Raw genomic sequence first — 27738 nt, forward strand, 5'->3', positions numbered from 1 at the left:
TTAAAGGAAATATTAATCTGTTCATAAAATCCTAGCATTTACCTTGAGGTGGTTATCATGTGACAGCATGATATCTGATATCTGAAACCTTCTCACAGCATTACTTTCCCACTTTTTTGGGGATGGCAGAACATTTTCTGAGAGTTTCAGATGAGTAAGTCTAAGACCAAACCTGACCCTAAATCCATTTTTGAGATAATAACCCATAATTTGGACTTCTTTAGGAAAATACATCAAGATTCAGTGTCAGAAACAAGCTTCCGTATGGATTTTCACTGAATTTGCCGATCAAATTTATAGTCACCAGACAACCCAGTCAGTTTTTGTGACCTCATAACTTATCCAGTGACACATATTGTATTTTATAAAACCTCAATTTAAGACTTGACTTGTTGACTGGGTCTGAGACTGTTGGGCAGCTGGGTTCTTTCTGTGCTGTCAGCAGGGGTCAGCCTGCATTCATTTAAATAACCTGCCACCAAAAATGTTTTAATGATGTTACAGCATCGTGTTTTATCAACACGATCACTTTTAGTGATCATTTTTAAAAAGTTTTCAGAGAAACTTCAGAGAATGCTTTTGGGAACCAAGTAAAACATAAAGCTCTGTGACTTTCATCTTTCAGAAGGGCAGAAACCTGTTTTAGGTATGCATATAGGGCAGTGCATCACAGAGCTAACACACAGACAGAAAAACAATCACAGTCAGAATTTACCATTTTACGTAACAAGCATCTCTTTGGACTCTGGGCGCAAACCCACACTGGCAGTACAGATGAACTCTATCTTTGTTACTGGATTAAATTTAAGTTTCATTGTTCAGTAACTGTTTGGAAGAAAAAACAACATCGTGGATCTTCAGTTCTATTTGTCATGCTGAAAATATGAATTCCTCATTGTCCTCTAAAAGGAAATTGCACAAATTATCAATTATTAAATTGATAAAGATTTGGCTTGGTTTGACAAGTTGCTATGGAAACATAAGGGTTTCTCATACATGCTGTTTTTTTTTTCATTATTACTTTTGACCCTAACACCTTGTTTTTGACCTTTGGATGCAGTATGCACGTGCAGCTCGAATGCCTACTTTCTACCTTTTGGCATTTCGAGGTGAATTCCTGATTTGTGTTATCTTATAGTCTTTCATTCTTTACTCTCTGGCTTCAACTCTTAATTCAAACACTGCTATTTGTAGATTTAACGATGCTTACACAACGTGCCAGAGCGGGAGACGTGATTGGACAGCTGCTGATCACACAGGAACGTCATCACAGAGCTAAGTAACAGTCGTCCAATTAGATTTTGGACTTTGGTGCTACTAAATAATTTTATACTTTTAAATAAACTCATAAAAAAATATCTATAAGTATTCAAGTGGCGCACACTCCGCATAAAAACACACAGCCACAGCGAACAGCAGTCCACTCTCTCTTGTGAATGAGTTTTTTCTTTGTTGGACTCCTGTAAACATCAAAAAACCACAGCTTTTCAGCATGAGAAGATCTTAACTCATCTTACCTTTATAAGATCGGTTTAATGAGCTTCACTCGCTCATTCGGCGCAACAAACTCCCAACAGTTTGATGCCGCTGCTTTACCAGGAGACAACCACTAGAGTGCGCCCTTAATGAGTTTTTCAAAGGTCAGAGCCCCCAAAAATAAAAGAAATCTTTTTTTTTTATTAGAAATCTGTTTTTCTGGTATTCTCCCAGATGAACACAACACTGATTAGAAATATTTAAAACTCTTGAATAATCTTTTAAAGGCATACAAGGCTGTTAATTAAAACTTTCATCATGGGGAAAACTTTCATGTACATGCTGTACAACACTTTTTACACTTTTTAGTCATTAAAATGAGGAAATGAAACCATAAACGTCCGGACAGAGTCACCTTAAAGCGTCCCTTCATGCTTGTTTCCCAATATTGCTGCAGCAGTGTGTTAGACCTGTGTTTGTCTCCACCTACAGTTCACCCAGAGAACTGCAGCCAGACTGATGTAACCATCTCTCAACGTTTTAGGGTGAAAAAACGAGCAAACATCACGTTCTCTTGTACACTGGTCCAAAAATATTGTACAATTTATTATTTAAAAGATAGATCTGTTTATTAAAAGGCTTTGAAGCCTGATAGAGATCTGAAACATGTTTGTTTTGAATTGAAGGAAAGGCTTTTTAAATGAATACCATAGAGAATACAGCTCCTCCCACTTGGTTGGAAGACTTTATGCCCTTTAAGGCAGTAGTGCTGGGCGAACAATTTCAGCTTTGCAACACCTTTTGTGTTATAGAGTTATAAATGACTGATTTTGTGGTCAAAAAAAAAAAAAAAAGTGAAAAATCCCCGTGCCTTTTTTCTCTCTAAACAAACATCAACAACAGCTGAGTTACTGTAGCTGTTCTCATACAGTTTATGTACTCTGCCTTAGTGCACCGTGTGTAGGGATAAACCTAATAATGAATTTCATTATTGATTGATCTAATTAATATTCTATTTTTTACCATCTGATCATCAAAAGTCCTCAAAGTCCACTCAAAGCCCACAGTGAGTCGTTTTGTGAGACTAATAATGGACTATGAGAAGCCCTCTCGAAAAAACATAGTGAGAGCAGAAACAAGTTTTTAGAATTTTTTGGTCAAAGATCAACCAAAACTTTCATCAGAAAGGTTGATTTTTAGTTAACTGATTAATCACCTCTGGTCAGTTTGAGACTTTTAACAGGAACTTTTATGTACTAAGTGACTGTCAGCTACTCTCTTATTTGCAGGGCGTCACCACAGCACGTTTGATATTTACACCAGATGCAACCCCAAAATGATGTGCATCTCCTTGTGGAATCACGCCATGGATCTTTTGCTTGGCAGGCTAACGTGTAAGCCACAGGAACGGCCTACTTACTGAAATTTAAAAAAAAAAAAAAAGAATAAAAGTACCAACAAAATTTTTTACAAAAAACCACAACTGATTCAGCTATTGCAAATCTGCCCAATTTTTCCCAAAATGCACCACATTTTTACCTTTCATTAAGCAGATAAAACACAGGTAACACACTCCATCTGCTCGGGAATATTATGATTAGACTACTGAGCGCTCCAAAACAACTTCAGCATGAGCGTTGAAAGTGTGCCGTTACCTATGACTTCAGCTTTTAGGCCAACACTCAGGTCCTGAGGCAAAAACGAAATTTAAACATCTGCTTTTTCCTGAACATCACATGTGATATGAAGAAAAGCTCCAAAAATCAGACACAAAACCACGCTGCGCTGCAAGAGCCGTTTGATCTTCTGCAATGCTTGTGTAGGCGGTGAGGTGCAGCTAATTTTACCCAAACATCATTTTTGGTCACATAGCATCTTTAATACCACCATTATAATAATTAGGATATCAAAAGTATCGAGTATACATACATAATTTGCATTGCGGTACACAAATCTGAGCTGATTTATGTGTTAATATCTTTCATTTGTTGTTCTCAGGATCAACTTTTATTATCTTGACATTGTGCTGATACATTAAATCGTCCTGAAGAACTATTTCAGGAAGGAGAACATTTAATTGGACATGTATTGTTAAGCAATATAAAAAGTTGTTTTTTTTCCTTGATATTTCCAAATGTAACTTGAATCCTATAGTCTACTACTTTCCAATACCAATAGTCAAGAATCTTGATATAAGCCAAACTAGAGTCCATGTCACCAAAATCAAAGTACTTCAGGTAGGTTCCTTCACCTACAGTTGTCTGGATATTCTGTAGTTTTTCTTCTGTTTTTTGCAGTTAAGTTCTTGAAGCTGTGGGAACAGTCTATTGAAGCCATGCCTGTTTTTATAACAGTCCCAGTAAATGGATTCTCAGGAGTCTGAAGATGTACGCGTGTGAGTGTTTATGTGTGTGTGTTGGTTGAGGAAAGCGTGGGTGGAAAAAAACTGGTGAAGCACCCCACTTTCCTCTCTCCTCCACCACCGTTATGGTCTCAGTCTGTGCTGCCTGTCAGACGCTGGTGATGGAGGCCAGGCAGTTCGATGACTTCTGGAGTTTCTCAGGCTGTGTGGTGGGGGGCTCTGGGATGGTGCGAAAGCTGAATGGCAGTCCGATACTACTGGTGCCAATGTGGCCGGGGCTCAGCGCTGGATTTTGCCGTCTATTGCTTTCCACTATGCTGGATGTGTTGGATGCAAGGCTTTCACGTGTCCTGCACGACAAAGACAACATGACATGCAGTTTTTTTGTTACGAAAATTGAGTTACATAAATTGAGTTTGTTTAAAAAAAAAACATATTGGAAACCCACTGAAATACTTTTGATACCATTTTAAAGCAGACTTCGAATGCTGAGGGGAAAAAAGATGATAGGTTACTGACAAAATTATCACGCTATTAAACAAAAAGGTAATGTAAGTCAAGTGTTAACAATTAGATCTGCCACATGTCGATTATGCTAATTACTTTCTTGTATCTTTAAGCCCAATGTTAAGTTCCAAAATACAGGATATTTATTAGTTTATAAATAAATATTCGTATTTGTATCAACGCTAAATACACAGCAAAATTTAAAAATGTATTACAGTGGCGATTCCATTTTACACATGATCATCAGTGTGTGAAAACATCTACCATCATTCTCTTTTACCAACTAGAGACATTTACAAAATGCGAAGTAGTACTGTAAGTGCCAGTGAGTTTGAAAAGCAAAGATTTATAATAGTAAGGCAGGTTTAATGGCAGATGTTCTATTTTACCAAGTGTAGCATCCAACATTTTTTGGAGCTTGCCCAGCATCGATTGCTTTAGGTTTGAATTTCTACTTTTTGATAATATTAAATGAGAGCATGCATGCCTTCTAGAAGCTTCTGGAAGATATACACCCCTGTACTGTCTGTCAGTTTATCCAGAACTGGTTCACACATGATTCTCACACATTAATCTTGCTTCATATTTGACTCAAAGAAACAGAAATGGCTTGTAAAACAGATGCTTGCAACCAGTAAAATATGGAGTTGGAATAGCTTTGTATGATTCGTTTATGTACCGCTGTTTACTTTTGGGTATTTTTCAAAGTTAAGTTTGTTACAGTTAAAACCAGTGTTGGTCAAGTTACTTGAAAATAGTAATTGTTACTAATTACTGTCGATTTGTCCAAAAAAGTAATCCAGTTATTTTACTGATTACTTATTTTAAAAACTAATTAGGTCATGTCAGTGGAAGGATCCGGGGGTTTCTCTGTGAATTTCACATTCCTGTGGCAGCGTGCTAGGTACTTGCTCAGATTTGAAGGTTAAGTTTTCGCTGTAGAAAGACGTTTTGTTTCCATGCAGTTTACAGCGGACGCTAATGTTTTTGTCACTTTTTATGGAATCAAACTCAAAAGTAATGTAAGTACTTCCAAGCTTTAAATGCTGCATGGTCGTACTCTCTCCCGCCCTCCATGTTATCCAATGTTGATCTGCACACGTCTGTTGCTGCCACAGACGTCGCGCGCGCTTACACCATTGACACGCGACACTCTCACAAACAAAATCACGGTTTAGTAACGCAGTAACGCAGCATGGCTATGGGAAAGCAGCAGTAATCAAATGACTTTTTTTGCAATATTAATCTCTTACTTTAATCGTTACTTGAAAAAAGTAATCAGATTACAGCAACGCCCATCTCTGGTTACATGATGGACAAAAGTATTGGGATACGCTGTTTAATCTTTGAATTCAAGTGTTTTTAGTCCCATTGCTACATGTGCATAAAATCAAGCACCTAGCCATGCAGTCTGACTTTACAAACATTTCTGGAAGAAAGGCTTGTTCTTTCAGAAATGTTTCTCAGTGAGTTTGAGCGTGGTACTGTAATGGGATGCTATGCTGCATCAAGTCAGTTTGTGGAGTTTCCACCCTCCCAGTGATTCCGCAATCAGATGTAAGTGGCAATATTGGAAAGTGGAAGCGTTTAGGAACTAAAGCAACTTCGCTATAAAGAACCAAATCAGTAGCGCTTAAATGTTGCCAATACTCAGTTGACCGAATAGCTACAGAGCTCCAAACCTCCTCTGGCATTAACATCAGCACAAATACTGTACACCAGGAGCTTCGCAAAATGCACTATGTAGGCGGCTCAGTGCTTTTGTCCATATAGTATATTATACAGTCCTTTTAGATTACCTTCTCCAAAAAGTAATGACCACTGCAAACATAGCTGTAGCTTCCAGGTTTGAGCAATAAAGCCAAAGCAGAGGTGCCTTAACCCTGCATTCTGTCTGAAGGCCAGCAGAGGGCTGTGGTGTCAAAAAGACTGGTGCTGTAGAAGTCTGATTGTATGGGCTTGATCACTCATTTTGGGTTATACTGAATTAAAAAAAAGAAAAAATAAGGTATATTTCCTGCTATAAATCCTGATCATCTGTGGTAAGATTTCCCATGGTATGAAACCACACAGTCATTAGCTAATAAATTGTCAATCACAAGGCATAAATCAATGAGTGTGCAGTTTCACACTCAGACCCGCTCATCCTCTTCACATTTGTTTTTGTCTTTTCCAACCATGCCAGATGCCGACAGTGACATCACAGTAGTTACGCCCATCTAAGCTCATACTGTGTATGATGACACAACCCTCCTACAACTCAGTGTCATCCACCGAGTACGTGTGTGTTTAAAGTGAAAACTGTGCAGATCCTGTAAGACCAAAAAAATAGAAGTTTGATAGGCAGAGACTGGTTTATTGCTCACCATCAAGAATCTGATGTTAATGCGTGCCATTTTGCACACTTTCATCTATTTATTGAAAAGAATAACTGTGAGGATGTTCACACCCTATTTACACATGCACAAACCTCATTGTTGCTTTAAACAAAGCAGTCAGCAGCTAAATAAGCACATCGGTGGATGAGCACAAACCAGCATCTTCAATGGATGGACTTTGACATACATACAGAACCTTTACAGCACTATTGCCAAAGCTGAAAGCTCATATTTTTTCAGCCTAGTGATAAGCAAACAGTGTAACACGACACTGATATGAGTAGTCTCAGATGAGTTGATTGTTAGCCAGCTACAGTGAATAGATTCATAACCAGGAAGGTTGACGACGGGATAAAAGATCAATTATAATTAAGTATTCTTTGGTCTTGGAGCCTTCATATTGACCCATGACATCTTTCACTAAGGTCTGGGTGCAAGAAGCTTTATTCATTTCAACAAACTACACATAACCACGACATCTGTTTTAGAGGAAATATTCAGGCCCTCGTGTGCTCTACCTCAGCATCCTAACCGCACTCTAAGTTGCACTTTTATGTCATACGCAGTTTACTTTAGCATAGAGCTGGGCGATAGAACGATAACGATATGTATCGCGATATAACTTTTACTCGATAGAGAAATTAAGCTATCGCGATAGACCTCGCCGCTCTTGTCCTCTTAAAAAAAAAAAAAAAAGGGTCAGCCAATCCAAATCAAGTAGCGCAGAGCCGAACCAATCACAGCCGCAGCGTCACGTCGCGTGACTTGTTACGTACAGCACAAGTGCCACGCCGCACGTGTGTTTGTTTGGGAAGCAGCCAGCGGGTAATGGAACCAGCGCGTAATGGAGGAAATGAGTGTGCTGACTAGAAAAATCAACCGAGCGTGACCGAAGAGAAAACAGATGATGGTTCCAATGCCGGAGAGATTGTCGAACGGAAGAGCCATAGAAGTTCCGTAGGGTGAAGGTATTTCGGCTATTTCAAGTCTGACAAAAAACAGAGTAGCGTGCACTGTAAATTGTGCCGAAAGCAAGTCTGGAAATACAATAAACTGGTGCATGCGTCACACTGTGCGCCACGTTATTGTTTCGGTGAAATGAATTTCTACAATACTGTTACTGTTAATTCTACTCTGCAGTGTTTAAATGCTTACATATACACAGTTACTGTCCCTCCACACATACGACTCTGTTCTGCTTCTATGCCCCAGCTTTGTTTACTTTTTCCCACCGAGGCTTCTAGACTTCTGATTGGCCAACATTTCTGCACGGTTAGGAATCTAGCGCCACCTGCTGCTTTGGCATGTTCATAGCAGCGATTCCTTCATTTCTGCCTTTATGTGTAGACGGGATTATTTTTTAAAACGAAAACGGAAAATCTCCGTTTTCAAAAATACCCGTGTACGTGTGGACGTAGCCTCAGTCTCTGACTGGAAGCGCTAATTCATCATTCGTCTTTTGTCAGACTAAAGTAACTGTTAAAACTGTTTGAAAAGCTCAGCTATACAACAAGGAGAGATTGAGAATTTCCTTTTAGTTCTCAGTTTATTTGATATTGACAAAAGTTAGTCAGTTTTGTCTGTTCTTCTGTAAAACAAACTAAGATTTATTTTTAGAATTAATATTTTGTTTCTAAGTGGAATTGACAATTTAGTCTGTTTCGTTTGTCCTATTTTGAAACTTAAACGCTTTAGTGGCTGCCTTTTGTGTAGTTTGCAATATTTGCCTTTATTTATCTGAAAAAGTCTCATGTTCCTTAAGTACATCTACCCTGTTGAACTTATTATGGGAAATAAATATTTAAATAAAAACAAGCTGCTGATTATTTCACATTTTACTTGTGAGCAACGGCACATTTAAATCTTACAAATATAGTTATTTGGCTCATATCGTGATAGATATCGTTATCGCCTGAAATGAAAAAAACATATCGTGATATGAAAAAATCTCATATCGCCCAGCTCTACTTTAGCACATACCTGGGGGAGTTGAATCCACTGTCCACCGTGACACTGCTGCTGTCCATGCTGTCCAAACGGGCAGAGTGGGCTGACTTCTGGCTGCTGCTATTCTCTGTCTCCTTGGGGCTGAGTAAAGTCAGATTGGTCTCCAGTTTTCGCTGCAGATCGTGGTCCTTCTCCCGTTCCAGGAGCCACTGCATGGTTCCCTCCCCACCACCACCACTGCCTCCACCATTACCACCCCCTTCCCCGTGGTCTTTGTTGTCCTCTGCCGAAGCCAACTCTTTGTGCGAGTCCTCCTCTGGCTCTTCCTCGTCGTCGGATACATTATAATAGTCAAAGGAGGCGGAGGGGACTGTTGGCTCTAAGCAGCCCTGTAAAACTGCAGGTGACGCTGAGGAAGTCGCTGAATTGGAAGGCTGCTGGGGCTCAGGATTGTCTAGGGCCTCTGTTGATTTGGCATGTGAGGCTTTCCGCAATGTGCCAGACTTGGTGTAGCTGCTGTCCACGTAGCCGCTGGACAAGGCATTGTGTGGAGGTTTGAACAAAGTGTCCTTGCTGAAGATTTCTTTCCTCTTGATCACCATACCACCTCCTCCCCCTCCGGGATCGACATTGTGTTGGTGTGGCGTCAAACGGGCATTTTGCGCCGGCTCCGGCGTCTGGCTTGGCGTCAGTCGCGTTGAGCCGTTCTGTCCTTTTGCTGCCGACAAGTCCTCTTTGTACTCCATCGTGTGAGGAGAGGTGAGGTGAGGCGTTTGGCGGTCAGCCGGAGAGCCCTTTCGGAGTCCCCCTGATGAGGTTAATGTGTCATATTCTGATTTTGCCTGAGGCGAAGGGGCAGTTAAGATTGTTTCATTTGACGTATTGCACTGGAAGTACTCATCTGTTGAGGGCTTAGAAGAAAGTCCCATTAGCTCATTGTACGTTGGCAGGCTGTCTCTGCTTTTGTTCCTCTCCATTGTACTCCGGATCCTTGACTCATCCAAACTCCCTTTCCCCAAATCAGGCACATTGAAATCAGAGTGGAACTTAGCAGCAGAGAACATGATCCTTGAGTAATGGGAGGACTTCTGCGTGGCCCGCAGGGTGCCATCATCAGTGTAGTAATGACTACGCTCCTCCAGACTTGGTTCAAAGTCTTCTGGTGCACCCAGTGACGGGCCTTTTAGAGAATTGTCCATGGACCGAGATCGTTCTTTCGCCTGATCTGACCTCTCGTGACGAGACTTCCTGTCCTGATTGTGACTGTGACTCCTTTGCACTCTGGACTGGCATGTTCCACGTGAAGGCTCGGGGAAGGGCATCTCTGTCCGTCTCTTAGCTAGCTCCCCAGACACATCCCACTCAGGGGTAACAGGGCAGTATGACTCAGTGATGTTGGGGTTGCTGTGGACCAGGTATGTCGCGCCGCCACTTCGCCTGCGCTCCAAGGTGTACATAGCCTCTCGGGGTGAGCGAACTAACGAGTGGCTAAAGAAGCGGTAATCCCTTTCCATGAACACAAGATCCCAGTTTGAACCCTCAGATGGGTCTCCCCTGGAGGTCCGCGGTTTGCTATGAGAGCGGGACTTACCATGTGGAGCCCTCCGGTGGCCTCTGCCCCTCCTGCTGCGTGCGCTGTGCTGGGCTGAAGACCCCGCTTTGTTCTTCTGCGTGCGCTCTTCCTCTAACCTCTTCATCACAGCCGTGTGCCTCGCAACATTCTCCACCGTTAGGTCGGGGTTGATTCTGCGAATGATCTCCATCTCCACTTCGCGGGGGATGGGTGTGGTTGGCACATCCTCGTCACGAAGCGGCCACTCCTCCGGAGGGAACTGGGCTGAGAAGGTTGCCAGCTGCCTCATTTTGTCCTTCTTAAAACTCAGCCTGAAGAGCCTGAGTCCAAACCTTTTGGATTGCTTCTCGCCGCTTCCGCCGCCCCCACCACTACCTTCTTTCTTTTTGGTCAGAGTGTCAGTTTTATAGGGGAAAGAAGTGATGCTTTTGCCCTTATCAGCTGGATCTTGAGACGGCGATTGCTGGGCAGGGGGAGAGGTGGGAGCCGGGGGATGGGGGTACGATGGCGGCTCACCTCGGTGCTCCTTGGCTGACGCACTCGGCGGAGGATCCCCGCCGCTGTGATCCTTGGGTGGCTTACTTTGATAGGAATCTCCCCTGTGCTCCTTTGGTGACTTGCTCGGGAGTGCAGGGGGGTGATGTTTGGACGGGTCTTCGCGATAGGAATTGTACGAATCATTGTTATTCTTGCGAGGAGGCCTCTCCCTCAGACAGCCAGGCGTGGATGGTGTGGCATTGCCAGACTGAGGTGTAGCACAGTGCTGAGGTTGTTGCTGTGGCTGTTGTTGTTGTTGTTGTTGTTGTTGTTGCTGCTGCTGCTGTGGACGCTCTTGCAGTCGATCATCCAGGTGATACCACTTGTTGTTTGTTCTGATGAGAGAAGGAGTGATAAAGTAGGTCTGGGGAGTGACAATGAAGTAGCCCTCTGGAGTTGGGTAGATCTTCCTCTCTCGCACCAGCATGTTTAGGGTATGTCGCAAAACCTCTGAGCTGGGTGTAGGCACACCTGCAGAAAACAGATGAAAAATTATTTGAGTCACAGCTTTATTTTAAAAGCTTCAAATTCCTGAAGTTCACTTCAAATACAGGCATGTAGGTAACATTTGTTGCAGGCAAAGAAAGTGGAATGTAAAAAACTTAGAGACTAAGACTTAGAAAGAAGTGGAAAAGGGGATGATATCAGCAATGTCTTGAATTTACTTATTTTTTTAAACTTTTATTTAACACGTGTTGCATTGCCTCACCTTTTCATGACACGCTGCTCAAAGTGAATTTCCCTCTTTATATGCAAAAAGTTACCCAATTGAACAGTCTTAACCAAGGGATTTTTTTTCCAGCTGCAACTGTAATCAAATCCAGGCTATTAAATACCCTGTGTTAAAGGACAATGTAGTAGTAGTCTCACTTTTTACTCATATGCCATCTTTAGTGTGCTTCTTATGTTTGGTGAATGTAGTTCAGGATTTTTTTGGATTCTGGTTTGTTGATGGTTCACCACAGGTGAAAGTTTACCACAAAAACAGATCCAGTATTTTAATTTTAAATGTAATCTATTTAATTCCCTGATAATCCCAAATAAATTTGTGTTTTCTAGGTTAAACATGACCATGCCGTGAGAATGAAGGGGTTTTGACTTTAAATAAAAAGAGTGTTTTACAGCTAATTGGTGTTTAGCTTGCATTTCCCATTCTTGCTGTTCAGAAACTTGATGCATGTTTTGCAGTATGCTTTTTTTCACAATACAGTACATGGTTTCAATGGATGACAAGTCTGAGACAACATGCAGGCCAAGTTAGCACTTAGACTCTATTACTCCTGAGCCATGTTGCTGTAATACATACAGAATGTTCTTTGGTATTATCTTGCTGAAATAAGCAAAGCCCTCCATTAGAAGCCATCTGGATAGCAGCACATGCTGCCCCCAAAACCTGAAAATGTTGTTCAGGTTTTAATGTTGCCTTCACAAATGTGCAAATTATTGTTGCCATGTGTGCCAGTGTCTCCACACAAACTCCAGATAAACTGTGAGAATTTCTAGTCTGGATTCAATGCACGTTTAGTTTCCGAAAAGATTTGTTTTTTGGGCTATTCCATTCAATTCCTAATTTAAAAAACAAGCAAACATGATCAATGTCTGATGTCACTAATAATTTGGATGTGTAATCTCTGGCAGCATATTTGGAGACCTGCAGAAACCACAATTTTGCAGGAAAGGAGCAATATTTTGTTTAAACCTTATTAAACACAAGGCACATTATATTCTTTAACCTCCTAGGACCTGGCGTCCACATACAGGGAGTGCAGAATTATTAGGCAAGTTGTATTTTTGAGGAATAATGTTATTATTGAACAACAACCATGTTCTCAATGAACCGAAAAAACTCATTAATATCAAAGCTGAATGTTTTTGGAAGTAGTTTTTAGTTTGTTTTTAGTTTTAGCTATTTTAGGGGGATATCTGTGTGTGCAGGTGACTATTACTGTGCATAATTATTAGGCAACTTAACAAAAACAAATATATACCCATTTCAATTATTTATTTTTACCAGTGAAACCAATATAACATCTCCACATTCACAAATATACATTTCTGACATTCATTTTGAATGAAACGCTTGATTGTTCGATGATCATGCTTCAAAGCTTTGCAATTTTGAGACTGCTGCATCCCTCTGCAAGATATCTCACTATTTTTGACTTTTCTGAGCCTGTCAAGTCCTTCTTTTGACCCATTTTGCCAAAGGAAAGGACGTTGCCTAATAATTATGCACACCTGATATAGGGTGTTGATGTCATTAGACCACACCCCTTCTCATTACAGAGATGCACATCACCTAATATGCTTAATTGGTAGTAGGCTTTCGAGCCTATAAAGCTTGGAGTAAGACAACATGCATGAAGAGGATGATGTGGACAAAATACTCATTTGCCTAATAATTCTGCACTCCCTGTAGATGGACATCACATTTTGGGTTATTTAGACCAAAATACTCAATTTTGCTCTACAAGGGCCTGATAACCAGGACATTATGCTGCTACTGTTCTATCGAAATTTCAAATGAATATCCTCATATGTAGCTCTCATTTTTCTCAGAAACAAAAATTAGGTAAAAAAAAAAAAATCTGGTAATTCTTTGTTTTTACATTCATCAGGTCCCAATCAGCCCAAATATCAAAGAGAAATTAAAAATGCATGCTATTAAAGAGTTCGGGTCTTAGGAGGTTAAAACAGTCCAAAACAGGTGAATAGTTCCAACTTAAATATGGGGAAAATTCATTTTCATCAACCTTTAGTATCATATCCTCCAGATATGAACACCTTTTTCAGAAAGAGTAAGTTTCTGTTAATATCACATCCACATGCATCAAGTGATTGGGATAATCACTCACATCTTATATCACCTTGTAAAATATAGGCATTGTGTGACATTTTCAGGCATATCTGACATATTCAGCTGGGTGGCATGTGATGATCTGACATGGACTGACCCTTTAATAAATACCCAGTTATCATCAAAAGCTGTTCACTTCACTCATAACCTTTATATAGACATTCATATAATGTATTGACATTATATCAGTTATAGTTTTTAACACAGAAATGATGCGACTATTTATTTTAACTGCTTTACAGCAAGGAAACATATGCAAGTATATCTGTGAATGACAACAGGCTACACAATGATCACAGTTTGAGACCTCTACCAGTCAAAACACATGCAGAGCTATTGTGAGGAAACGGCTGTATAAAAATGCTGGATATAGCTAAATTTAAAACTCACATATGCAAAGTGATATTACTGATTTAATGTCTTTTCTTTTTTGTTTTGAATTTGTACTTGTTCAATAAACACTCTAGTTTCATAAAATTGAATTCTCTTGCACGAGTTTTACAATGTTAAATATGAAAGCAAGATGCTGCTAGGGCCATAATGTTTCGGAAAATCATACATTTGTTGTTATTGTTTCTTCTGTACACCACTATAGTGGATTCCAAATCAAATAATCAGGATGTTATCAAAGTGCATGCTTTGAGTTTAAAATTTTTAACTGTTCAAGATTTATAGCCATTTTTATACACAGTTTCCCATTTTCAGAGGATTTAAACGTAACTGGACAAACTGACTGGCCAATACTGTTCAAACCGTGTATTAATTATATTGAATAAATCCAAATGGAGGATGATTTTGTGTTAAATTTATCATATTTATACAAAAACTGATCCATTTTATTTTAATACTGTATGTATTAAAGGCATGTTTGAGTGCAGTACCATGTTAAGACGCAGGTGCGAGGGCATACCTGGGAAGCTGGCAGTGAGGTGCTCCACCAGTGCCTCCTGGTTGACAGGCTTGTGGGCAGAGTTCATAGCAGAGATGGCCAAGCACAAGATCTCTCCCAGCGGGATGAACTGTGACTGGCTGATAGGTGACATACTGATCGGAGACACGTCACCTGCAGGAGGAGGAGGAGGAGGAGGCAAAAGCACAACTGTTAGATCATGAATGAACAGCAGGCGCAGCGTGTGAAGCTATGATGTAATGGTCAAACAGCAGCAGTGTGTATGCCGCCTGCCTGTAACGGCTCCACCCCTCCTCTCTGCTTCCTCAGCCTCTTGCTCCTCCCGTTTCTCGTAGCTTAGCAAAGCGAGGCAGCTGCTGCTGCGGCGACCGGAGTATGAGATCACCTGAATCTCCACAGCGCAGCTATCTGATTAACATCGTTTTACGAACAGAAACAGGAACTTGGACAATCAGCATATCTGAAATTTAAATGAAAAGCTATTTTTGATGACCTACCCCAGATAAATTCTCCATAAGCTAGCTTTGCCGTCAGCTGTAGTGAGTAGTGAAATCATCTTTACAACCAGGCGCCCGAGCTTCAAGCCCTTTAAAGAGCAAACACTGGTTCTGCTGAAAGGTTGCAAAGCGACACACTGAATCCACTGCTGCGGCATCTGCTGTAGTGACCCTGTCCTCTGACCTGCATCAGGTGATTGACAATCATATGACAAGGTGCAGAAACTGCATCATCAGAGCATCTATATTTAATCTTTCATTAAGCATTGTGCTTCCTCATCTTCAGCAACTTGAAAACAGATCTGGTGCTGCCCATGGTTCCTCTGCCTAGGATGAAATGTGTGCAGGGCTCTGCCTCCTCAGCCTGCTCAGCTGAATGGTCAGTTAAGCAACACAATGACGTTATCTCTACTCAGTATCACAGTCCCTATTAAGCTGTATGTGGCTGTACAAGGCTTTACGTGTATTCTAGTAAACATAAGAAAAGCCACGTATGCTCAAGATCGGCACAAAAGTAAATCCCCTCCTAGTTTGCTTTTATAATGTCTTATACCAAAGAAGCAAAAAAAAAAAAAAAACAGAAAGAGAAAGAGAAAGAGAACAGAGGAACAAGCTAATGTTTGTAACAGAAGTACTGAAAGGATCAAAAAATTCCCGGTAATTGCATTTCTGATACTGGGATAGCCACAAGCCTTTACATAATCTTATCTAACACAAAATACAAATCTGCCACAGAATGCACAACTTGTTCTTGTACTGAGACTATTCAGACACACCGTATAAATCTACTAAAACACTACAATATTAATTCAGAATATGAAAAACAAGAAGCCCTAAACCTTAAGAAAGAAAGCAGGACTCGCTAAAGTGCAAATAAAGTCATTGATTCTATGATAACACCCTGGAAAACTAAAAAAAAGAAAAAAGGGAGCTGTTAACACCTCCTACTTCAGAGCGACCAAAGTTTACTGACTGAGCAGTCGTGAGTAGAGAGGGTGGAGCTTCTGAGAGTGGGAGGGTCTGACTCACCTGGCGCACGATAACTTGGCGGGGATGGAGAGAAATGAGGGGGAGGAGGCGGAGGAAGATGCTGCTTCTGCACACGGATGTCTTTCTCACTACGAGAGAGGTTGTGCTCCAGCGGGCGTTCGGCGAGCTCCGAGCTGGGCCAGGCCCGCCGCAGATTGCTGCTGCGGTTCTTCTTCATCGTGACCCCCTTTTTTCAAAATCGTATTTTTTTTCTTTTTTTAAACCAGGTGGTCTTCACCCCCCTTGGGCTTCTCGGGATAAGGTTGGAGGGAGGGGGGTGGAATGGGGTGGGAGGGAGGGGGGGGGGGAGGGAAGGAGGGAGAAGGGGAAAGGGGGAAGGGGGGTGTGTGCAGGGGGAGGTCGACAAACCTCGGGCTCAGTGCCTCCCCCGCATTAGTAAGAACGTCCCGCTAGAGCGATCACACACCAGACATGGCAGGAACCAGTGTGCTCCTTCACACACATACACATGTCTCATTTACATCCACGAGCAAGCTACAAACGACCGTGTTCGCACTGTGGGTGGTTGTCATCGGCTGCTGGGCTCTCCCAGGCTGATCTGGATTGATGGCAGTGGCAGCAGAGGTGCAGGTGACTGCGCGAGGCATCACCCTTTCATCGACATCAGTCCCAGCCACCATTCGTAGCATCCCCATTTGCATGCGTAGGGAGGCACATTACGTAGCCACTCTGATGTGGGAGGAGGGAGCAGGAGAGAGGTGGGGGGGCAGGGGTAGAGATGAGGGAAATGGGGCATTGGAAAGAAGGAGGACGGTGAGGGAAGATTTCAGCGGAGGTTTTTGGGATCTGCTTGTTCCTTTCGAGTAGAAGGTAGCAGGGGGAGAGAGGCAGGGGACGGATGGATGGTCAAAGATTCAAAGCTTAAGAGAGGCCCAGTCTTCGACAATAGCTCAATTCACCACAGGAGTGCTCGGCCGATCCCCGTAAAACAAAAGAGCCCGCTTCAAAAAACACAGAAATAAAAGCTCCATTCACCCTAATGGGCAGTGAAACCTCAATAGTATGCCAAGCAGCGGAGACGCCACGTTCACCTCCATCTTTATCCGATCAAGCACAAGACCCCATCGTCCTTTCGACAACAGCACACCAGCAGAGGGTGGGGAGAAAAAAATGGAGAGCATAGAAATAAATAAATAAATTCAAGAATAGATATCCACCATATCCCGCAATCCGACGGAAGAAGCTCCTGAGCTGATCGCCATAGCATCCATTCATTAACGGGGGGGATGCAAACTCCAGTCAACGGCAAATCTCTTTCAACGCTAATGCTGCAGCTGCTCCCAGCACCTCCAGGAAGGGTGTGTGAGTATGTGTGTGTGTGTGAGAGAGTGTGTGAGTGTGTGTGTGTGTGTGTGTGTGTATGTGTGTGTGAGAGAGAGTGTATGCGCGCATCCGCCTGCTGCGCGCGATTCTGCGTGAGCATGCATGCGTCTGTGTCTGGGTGATTGAGGCTGAGGGGAGGGGAGAGGAGAGGATGCAAGAGAGAGCAAGAGAGAGAGAGGGGACGTAGAGAAGGCAGAAAGGAGAGCAAATATTAACAGCTCGAAAAATAGATACAAGAAAAAAATAAATAAATGTCAGCATCCAGATGATAGCCAGGGGAACTGCAAAAACTCTCAGTCTCTACATCCTCCCTTCCTACTCTTGTTCTCCAACCCTCTCAGTATTACTGGCTGTACTCTTGAAGGATGAGGGGCCCCTTGAACAATCAGCCTTCCTCTTTTTTTCTTTTTTTCTGTCTCTCAGCTGACTGTGAAGCCACAACCTAGTGTGGAAGTCATTTTAAACCTGCTGATTTGTGTCTTTCTCATCAGCGCTTTCCACCAGTTGATTCAGTAACTTAACTGTGTGGAGCACCGAAAAACCCCAAAAGCATCACCCTAATAACGTCCAAAAGCGACAGCTCCTCCGCTCGAAGCCGGCTCGTGCTGACTCACATGCGTGGAGTGTGAATGGACGGTTGAGGTGGGGGATAGAATAAGGAGCAGAAAAGTGTGAGGGCAGGATGGGGTGCAGGCAGAGGGGTGGACGGTGTCACAACCAATCTGCTCCAGTTCACTGATACCAAAAAGAAAGAGGAGAGCAAAGGAGGGGTGGTGAGGAGGAGGAGGAGGGAGAGCGACACCACCATGCCAGCCATTTTATTTCTCAATAGTGCTGCAACAGCCTTTGTTGCCATGACGACGCAAGCCGATGATCTCATAGCTGTTACCTTTGAGTGCTGTTCTCTTAAAGAGCCAGCTACTCAAAATAGAAAGCAGACAGGCTCCACACACACACACGCACGCACAAGGACTGCCTGTTCTACGGACACACGATGCTCCTGCAGTGATGCTGAAAAATGGAGATCCTTCAACTTTGCCTATAAGACACGGGTATATATACTGAGAAAAAAACATGCATCATGAGCTGTTTTCACAAATTTCTCCTGAAATTGGTGACTTGGACCCGAGAGAATGATTAAAGTTTTCCTTTTTTAATACAGAACACCAAAGTAGGTAGTGTGCATCAGCTCTTGTCCTTATCAGACATGACATGGACTTTGTCGTAAGTGAGCTGTTTGCCTTTAAGCTTGCATCTCCTGAGGGCAATTCTAGAAAGGTTTGAGGCTGGAGCACGCATGAGAAAGTAGTAATGATGTAAAAATTCACATAAATATGTGAATCTACTGTTTTATTGATTATTTCAACTTTTAATACTTGTAAGATATCCTCAGGAAATGTAAAGATGAGACTACTAAGACAAAGTTAGCACAAACTAAGGCTACGTCCACACGTACACGGGTATTTTTGAAAACTGAGATTTTCCGTTTTCGTTTTAAAAAATAATCCCGTCCACATGTAAACGCAGAAATGAAGGAAAACGCTGCTAGGGACATGCCAAAGCAACAGGTGGCGATATATTCCTAACCGTGTAGAAATGTTGGCCAATCAGAAGTCTAGAAGCCTCGGTGGGAAATAGTAAACAAGGATGGGGCATAGAAGCAGAACCGAGTCGTATGTGTGGAGGGACAGTAACTGTGTGTGTATATGTAAGCATTTAAACACTGCAGAGAGTACAATTAACAGTAACAGTATTGTAGAAATTCATTTCACCGAAACAATAATGTGGTGCACAGTGTGACGTCAAAAAAGGCGCACACCTTTGACGCTGCGTTTTCTGCGTTTTTCTCGTCCACACGTAAATGTAAAAACTGAGTTTTCAAAAATATCCACCCTGGCCGGAGTTTTTAAAAATCTCCGTTTTCAGTGACCAAAAACGCAGTTTACGTGTGGACGAAAGGTGCAAACGCATAGAAAAATCTGCGTTTTCAAAAATACCCGGGTGCGTGTGGACGTAGCCTAAGACACTTGACAATGAATTGGTAGAAGCCCAACAAGGGAAAGGTTGAAAAATAACAGAGCTATAAACTCTATGCGCAGCACATTAGTTTCATGTTCCATAGTGGAACTATGCATGTCATAAGGAAAAAGGCCTAACCATGAGGCAAGAAACTGTCAAATTACAATTTGGATCAATGATCAGATCTTTATCTGACTAAAAATCTGTGCTCAATCGCTAAGAAGCAGGATGACGAGCAGAAGTCAACAAGTTGTGATCACCTTAGAGCACTGACAGGGCAGGAATAGATCTTCGAAAGTTTTTGTGAAGAACAATATGCTTTGAAGACTTTTAGTGGCAATTTAATCTTAATTAAGAGTCAGTACTTATAAAGACCATTCCTCATCATAACGTTGACTTATCATAATTCTTTGACTTCTGGGACACATCCTGACTGATGGTGACCCATTCCTGATCACAGTTTGTTGCCTTCTGCTAGTTCACCTACTTTTTAAAGATAGACTACATATTTTCACCAAGCGTAATGCAAAGCATTGGAGGCAATGGTTTAAAGCAGTGGTCCCCAACCCCCGGGCCTCGGACCGGTACCGGTCCGTGAGTCGTTTGGTGCCGGGCCACGAGAGTTGAGGCTCAGGTGTGAAATGTATGGTTTTCAAGGTTTTTATTGGTTTTCAGCGTTATTTTGTTATTGTTTTTATCATTAACTCTGTTTTCCTGGGTCTTTTCACATGTGTTATGAATAAATCTTCTTTTTTTCGGTACCGGTACTAGTTTTATTTTGTTGTATTTATCCGCGACACCTTAAAGGCCGGTCCGTAAAAATATTGTCGGGCATAAACTGGTCCGTGGCGCAAAAAAGGTTGGGGACCGCTGGTTTAAAGCACATCGCCACTGGATTCTAGAGCAGTGGAGACATCGTCTCTGGAGTGAAAAATCCCACTGAGGCAATCCAATGGATGAGTCTGGGTTTGGGAATGGTATTTGTCTGACTGTACTGTGACAAGTGTAAATTCTGGTGGATTATGATGTGGGGTTATTCTTCAGGAGTTCTTCTTAGTTCCAGTGAAAGGAACTCTTAATGCTTCATGTGGTAAGAGTTTGGGGATTATCCCTTCCTGTTCTAACATGACTGAGCACCAGTGTGCAAAGCATGGTCCATAAAGACATGGATGAGAGAGTTTGGTGAGGAAGAACTTGACTGGCCTCCACAGCGTCCTGACCTCAACCTGACAGAATACCTTTGGAATGGATTAGAGAGGAGACTATGAGCCAGGCCTTCTTGTCCGGCATCAGCGTCTGACCTCACAAATGCTCTTCTAGAAGAATGATCAAAGATTCCCATAAACACACTCTTATGTCTTTTGGAAAACTTTTCCAGAACAGTTGAAGCTGTTACAGCTGCAAAAGGTTGGGCATACATCATTAACTCCTATAGATTAAGACTGGGATCTCACACAAGTTTATATGTGTGTGAAGGCCGATAAGCGAATACTTTTGGCGATATGGTGCATCTACGCTATCATCACGCATGCTGCCAACTAATTTTTGTACCTTAAACGCATTTGTTTATAGATCATCTCAAGCCTGATGTGGTGAAGATGGGAAAGAAAGGTAGTAAGGAAAACGGGATGTCTTGGTCAAATTTTAAACCACTATCAGCTGCCTTTTTAATTTTTTTGTACTTGGTTGTATATAAATTCAAATCTACTACTTTTGAATTTTGCTACTAGTTGATCATTAACAAAAATATTGCAAAAAATAGTCACCTGATAATAAAAAAAAACCCCAAAAGGACACTGCACCAAACACCATAGCATTAGTCCACCATACTGGACTAAACTGGTCGACTGACTAACAGTGATGCTCCTGGAGAGATTCCACTCAACACACACTCACATCCAACTTCCTCACAAACAGAAGCAGAAGCATTTTCCCAGCGGTCTGCCCTCCTGCGGCACATTCGTAGCATTACATGTTTTTGTTCCCTCAAACTCTCGAATTAAGACACTAATATTTTGGGTTTTTTTTGACACAACAGTCACCATAACACATCCTGATCTGACATTAAGATATATAGCATCCCATCTCTCCGCTGCGTCAAACATTTCCCTCAATTCTCTCCTAAAACCCTCCCTTTCCGTCCAGTGGAGAGCTGTGCTGTGGCTGGGAATGCAGCTGAGTAGAATTTTTTTTGTGGAACAAATACTCGACTTTTCCTTCCTAAGGGGTACACCCCATCCCCTGTCTATTGTTTGTAGGCTGCTAAAGGATACAAAGTCCCTCTGTTAATCAGACTGAGTCGCCTATTAAAAAACACTTTGTTTCCACATAGCTGAAAATCCACAACTTTTCTCTAAATATATTAATCCGACTGCTATTTGGCTCACAGCCCCAATCAAACATTCTCAGACTGTTTGGTTGATAATCTGGACTATGTGCAAGTACAGTCCTTTTTTTTAAAATTCACTGCATAGTTTAAGTCCTGAAGCTTTTTTTCTGAAGAATTTTCTTTCCATAGCAATGCTAATGAAATATCATATCAGTGTGTGTGTGTATGTATTACCCCCCAACACTTACCTCTAGTTAATGAGTACCCTATGGTGGAAATTTGTCTGATCTTTGTTAGAACTTGTCTACCAAAAAGTAACATCCTGACACCACAGCTGGGAAAACGAGTCAGTAAAACTTGCAGCTCACTTTTGAAAATCAGAAGATTTCATTGAGATATCACAATTATAGTTCATTTTGTTACTTCACAAAGAAGTAAAGAAACACATATTGAGTGTTTCAATCTGGAAAAAATAAACTGAAATCAGGCCAAAAGAGGCAAAATGGTTCAAGTTCAACACAACACCACAAAATCAGAGACTGAATAGGTTTCCTAGTGGTGGTAAGTGCAAAAACACAACCCCTTAAACTGTACTACAACAGAACAACAAAAACAGCCTTCAGCTAACTGATGACTTCTAAATGATGTCAGTCTGTCTTTTTTGGGGTTCAGTTTTAAAAATATGTATCCTACACAAAGCTTACATACATAAGAAAGTCATTTGCATCTGGATTCACAGCATACAAAGTCAGCTGGTTCAGGATTTATAACGTCTGGTGAGTTATTAGCTATAAGACAAACATTCCAGAGCTTATCTGCCTGGAATGTTTGTCTTCACCGGTATCAATCAAGCTATGCCACCTTTTCTCACAGAACAACACAATCCCAATCTATCACGTCTTTTGTAACAGAACTAGCAGCTTTTCAGCTCAGCAGAGTTGATTTCAAGCAGCTCAAAGGCAGAGTTAAGATAACACTCACTGTAAAGTCACTCAAGACAAAAATAATTATTTATTTTATTAAATTTAACAGTGAAGAGTTTGGTTTGATGGTCTGTGTTTCTACAACTGTTTAAACAGCAAGATGAAGTGAATAACCCTGAAAGTCTACCTGGAAAATATCTGCTGAGCTATTTGATGATATGAAGAACCCAATCCAGAGATTCACCTAAGAAAAAGGTCTAGCAACAATTTACAAAATTTCATTTTAACATGATAACATAATGCTGCTTCAGAAATAACGCTCCAGATTTGTCAGCTGTTAATCTCCCATTCCTCCTATACCAGGAAGGATGGATCTGTGCTTTCTTGTTGTTTGCACTAAATTCTGACCCCCATCAGACCAGCCTCAGCTTCCTGTTCTTAGCTTACAGGTGTAAGCTAAGCTAAGAACAGGTGTGGCCTTCCGCTGTGTAGCTCATCAGCTTTGATGAATATGCTCGTCTACATAGCTTGGTTGTAACAAGCATGAGTTACTGTTGCCTTCATATCAGCTCTGGCCATTCTCGTCTGACCTTTGGCATCAACAAGGAATTTCTATCCAGAGATGTGCCGCTCACTGAATATTTTCTTTTTTTCCATTCTCTATAAACTCAAGACACGGTTGTGGGGGAAAATCCCAGAATATCAACAGTTAATGAAACAGTCAGACCAGTCCGTCTGGAACCAAAAACCAGTCAGTTAAATCACCTCTCTTCCACATTCTGATGCTCAGTTTGAACCTCAGGTCGTCGTCTTGACCATGTCTACATGCCTAAATGAACTGAGCTGCAGCCATGTGATTGATTGAGTAGGTACTCATATTAACAAGCAGTGAAAGTGTGGTAGGTGAGTGTGTGAAGTCAATTTAATGTTGTAATGGCAAACATACCACTGTGCAGTCAAACGGATCTCAACTTTAAGGCAATCAATTTAAGTTTTTAAGGAAAAGGGTGGAGTACCCACTCCAGGTCGGGGATGAGTTCCTGCCCCGTGGAGGAGTTCAAGTATCTCGGGGTCTTGTTCGCAAGTGATGGGAGAAGGGAGCCGGAGATCGACAGACGGATTGGTGCTGCGGCCGCAGTGATGCGGAAGCTGCACCGGTCCGTCGTGGTGAAGAGAGAGCTGAGTGTAAAAGCAAAGCTCTCAATTTACCGGTCGATCTACGTCCCTACCCTCACCTATGGCCACGAGCTGTGGGTAGTGACCGAAAGAACGAGATTGCGAATACAAGCAGCAGAAATGAGCTTCCTCCGAAGGGCAGCTGGCCTCTCCCTTAGAGATAGGGTGAGAAGTTCGGCCATCCGGGAGGGGCTCAGAGTAGAGCCGCTGCTCCTCCACATCGAAAGGAGCCAGCTGAGGAGGTTCGGGCATCTGACAAGGATGCCTCCTGGGCGCCTCCTGGGTGAGATGTTCCAGGCATGTCCCACCGGGAGGAGGCTCTGGGGCAGACCCAGGACACGCTGGAGAGATTATATCTCTCGGCTGGCCTGGGAACGCCTTGGTATTCCCCTGGATAAGCTAGGGGAGGTGGCTGGGGAGAGGGAGGTCTGGGCTTCTCTGCTTAGGCTGCTGCCCCTGCATCCCGGCCCCGGATAAAGCAGAAGAAGATGGATGGATGGAATTTAAGTTTTTACTACTGGGAGCAAAGGATGCTGTTGGGCTAGTAGCTTCCAGCCAGAGAGTAAGCAGTGGCCAACTGCTTACCTTATATATGGACAGGACTTTATTCTCAAATGACCACTAATGTTGTCAGCATTATCAAAGTTATTAACTGTCATGGCTGCAATCATTTGAATCACAATAATTTCCTCCACATTTAGGTTTTTAGGATCCACGTCCACGGCAAACAATCCTGGAAACCATGCTTTTGCTCATATTCTTCAAATTGCAGACTCTTGATATCAGCCTATGCAGTAAAAGACAAGTACTAAAACTTTTAGTCTTCACTTCTTTCACACACCCAACCCTGCTGACCTTTCTGTTTGCATTTGCCCTGCTGCAGGTTGATGCTGCTCACCGATAAAACAAGATGATTCAAACCCTGGCTCTATTGTGAAATAAACATAAATAAGATGATCTCTGACAAGCTGCACGCCTCTCTGTCTCATTTGAACACAGACGTATGCACACACAGAGCAAACCCAGTATGATGAACTCTCAGTATGATGGTGCAGTGGTTAGACAACACTTCAAGTCGTCACAACCTGTCTCAGCACATATATGAGTTATGGCCTTGTCAGAAGAATCGGAATCAGAGTGTGGGAATGCTGAACTGGAGTCAAACTGGGCTCCAATCCTGTCTGTGCTATCTGGATGAGTAAGCCTCATGACATGAAGCAGCTGAGGTTAAAAGGTGATATGATGCCTACACTCCCTTTTTTTTCACTGAGGCTAGCCAGTCGAAACGTTACTCACAGACTCACATTATTCAATTATTCAACTGCAGGAGAACATATTTGAGCTCTCACCTCTAAAAATGCCAATCAGTAGTTTCTGCCAGCTCGTAAAAAAAGAGGTGTGGACGTCAGCGTGAAAAACAAAAACACAGAAGAGCTCTGAAGAGCCAGAAAAGACGAGAAGATCTGCTGATGAGAACGGATTCACACGACACACCAAAAAGGGAGTTTATAAAGTGGACAGCATTTTAATAGAGCGATCCAGCTTTCAATTCAATTCAGTTTTATTTATATAGCGCCAAATCACAACAATAGTTGCCTCGAGGCGTTTTATATTGTAAGGTAAAGACCAACAATCACACAAAGAAAACGGAGAAATTCCAACAATCATATGAACCCCTATGAGCAAGTGCTTTGACGACAGTGGGAAGGAAAAACTCCCTTTTAACAGGAAGAAAGCTCCGACAGAGAGCCACAAATAATTGGGGTTAGGGGAGGAAGACAGGACAAAGACATGCTGTGGAAGAGAGCCAGAGATAACTAGTAATTATAGTAATCATTACTAGATAATTAGTAATTATAATGTTTTTTTGTTTTTAATGAAGCTGATAATTCTTTTAATGAGTGCTTTGAATTCATATGAAACTATAATAAAAACATATGTACGGCTTAATGTTGTTGTTGTTTGCACCTGAACTTCATGGGTCAGGATTTAATCATCACAAATGTTGTAGAAGAAAAATTTCAGTTAGTTCAAAGGCCTAGTCTGAAGTCTAGCACTAGAAGGTGAACATGGGGAACATTTTTGTTTCTTCTTCTTCCTTCGGCTATTATTATAAGGACATCTGAGCAAGTTCTTTTCACTCTGATGAATATCTCCGTTAACACAACTTTGAGATAAGATTTGTCTATTTTACTGCTGAATACTGTCTCCAACTATGAATAGGGTATTTTAAACTTCTAAAGGACTCAGTTGTTTCTATAACCCAAACAACCCATATTAGAACACATCCATCTGGGAAGACAAGAAAACCCTGAGGCTACATTTAACTTTCTAAGATGCTTTGTAGTTGTTATCACGCATGTCTAGACAATTTACCCACCTATGTATTTGATGTCAAAGCCCTCGGGAGGTTGCAAGGTCCGTCTCGTCCATCCGTTCCTGAGGACCTGAAGGTGCACCTCTTTCCCTTGGATCAGCAGCACATGCTCATCTATCCAGCCCAGGAAGAAGATCTCTGTCAGCGCGTGTGTCAGCGCCTTGTTCCAGAAATGCTGCATGTTGACGGCTTTGAAATTAGCGAAGACCTCATAGCCAGAGTGATGCTTTAAGTTTACTGAGAGCAAGGCCGGTGGCGACGGTGAGTCCTCTCCATCTCCTCTGCAAAGGCGCGACAGCACCAGCGCCAGGGAGTGCGGAGCGATCTGGAGGAACTTGTCCATAGTCGCTCCGGTCAAAATTTGGGACTCAAACGGAAACTACAATCTGTTCCTTGCACGGCATGGTTCGGACAGTGCAGGTCTCCATCGCGGTTCTATCTCCAAACTGAGAGTTTTTGTTTGTTTGGGCATTTTCAAGAAACAGATTCCTCTGAAAGCTCCAGACTTCCCAGAAAAAGAGTTTTAAATGTTTCAAACACAGGTGCTCCATGTAAAACCAGGGAAATCAGCAACCTGATACCCGTCCCCTGCAGCCACCTCTCCCAACTGTCAAAGACGTTTAGGTCCTACTTTCAGCGACAAAAAAGGCGAGCACTTGTGATGCGTTCAAGCACTCCCTGTAAACTACCACACTTCACTTTAGACGGTCAAAATCCACGTTTTTGATAGAAATCCCTATCTGGTCTAATCCTTACTTAACCGTCTAAGACAATTTAATGTCATCAGTGTCTTAAAACACCAATGGAGCACTCTAATATGAGAAAAAAACACATGCAAACGGAATTTCAATTCAAGCTTTCGCGATGCTTGAATGGAAAGCAAATGTGTAGCAGCCGGCTTTACACAACCAAAGTGATCGGAGACAGCTACAATGAAAAATGAAAACTAGCCAATACTTAAAGTAATAATAACAAAAAGTAATGATTTCGGTATTTGCCACATTTGTAAACACAAGAATCAAGTTCAGTTTCTTTCATTTCTATTTTAAATACCCAAATATAACTAGTAAAAACTAAAGTTTTTAAACACACACACACACACACACACACACACACACACACACAGGAGCCTAAATGAAAGTTAATTTAATTAAAAAAAAAAAATCTAATTACATTCAAAAATAAAAAAAGGATATTGCAAAGGTAATTTTGAATTTGATGGCAGCAAGATTTCACCCCAAAAAAGTAGGACACAGCCATGTTTACCACTGTGTATCATCACCTCTTCTTCTAAAAACAGTCTGTAAACGTTTGGAAACTGAACAGGGCAGCTGCTCAATATCATCGTATTCTCTTATAAAATAGGATTCTGGTTACTGAACAGTCCTGGGTCTTAGTTGTTGTATTTTCCCTTTCATGCTGTGTTTTTAGTTGGTGTAAGACCTGAACAGTCAGGCCAGTTCCACACCTGGACTCTTGTACTGTTAATGTTATGTG

The 27738-nt window shown here is 41.9% G+C and overlaps 1 protein-coding gene across 2 annotated transcripts; it reads right to left on the minus strand.

Moving 5' to 3' along the window:
• Positions 1-1657: 1657 nt before the first annotated feature.
• Positions 1658-26842, minus strand: stox2a (storkhead box 2a). Of its 2 annotated transcripts, none has more exons than XM_085458948.1 (4): positions 26245-26842; positions 14548-14700; positions 8704-11251; positions 1658-4188 (listed from the first exon to the last, which is right to left on the minus strand). In XM_085458948.1, exons 1-4 carry the CDS (start codon positions 26582-26584, stop codon positions 3987-3989), a joined length of 3243 nt encoding a protein of 1080 aa, XP_085315074.1. In that variant the 5' UTR covers positions 26585-26842; the 3' UTR covers positions 1658-3986. The 2 variants fall into 2 exon arrangements, with proteins under 2 accessions (XP_085315074.1, XP_085315075.1); XM_085458949.1 differs by lacking the exon at positions 26245-26842 and adding an exon at positions 16074-17554.
• Positions 26843-27738: the final 896 nt, after the last annotated feature.

This window comes from Copadichromis virginalis, linkage group LG6 (assembly GCF_057382275.1).
Source record: "Copadichromis virginalis isolate Kocher_CV1m ecotype Utaka linkage group LG6, C_Virginalis_male_GT1.1, whole genome shotgun sequence".
NCBI lineage: Eukaryota > Metazoa > Chordata > Actinopteri > Cichliformes > Cichlidae > Copadichromis > Copadichromis virginalis.

Excerpts from the sequence above, each read along its gene's own strand:
- stox2a (XM_085458948.1), bottom strand. The coding sequence starts at position 26,584 with ATGGACAAGTTCCTCCAGATCGCTCCGCACTCCCTGGCGCTGGTGCTG. Across the intron at positions 11,252-14,547 it reads CCTCACTGCCAGCTTCCCAG|GTGTGCCTACACCCAGCTCA; the intron begins GTATGCCCTCGC and ends TGTTTTCTGCAG. Across the intron at positions 4,189-8,703 it reads AGTGGATTCAACTCCCCCAG|GACACGTGAAAGCCTTGCAT; the intron begins GTATGTGCTAAA and ends TTTGTCGTGCAG.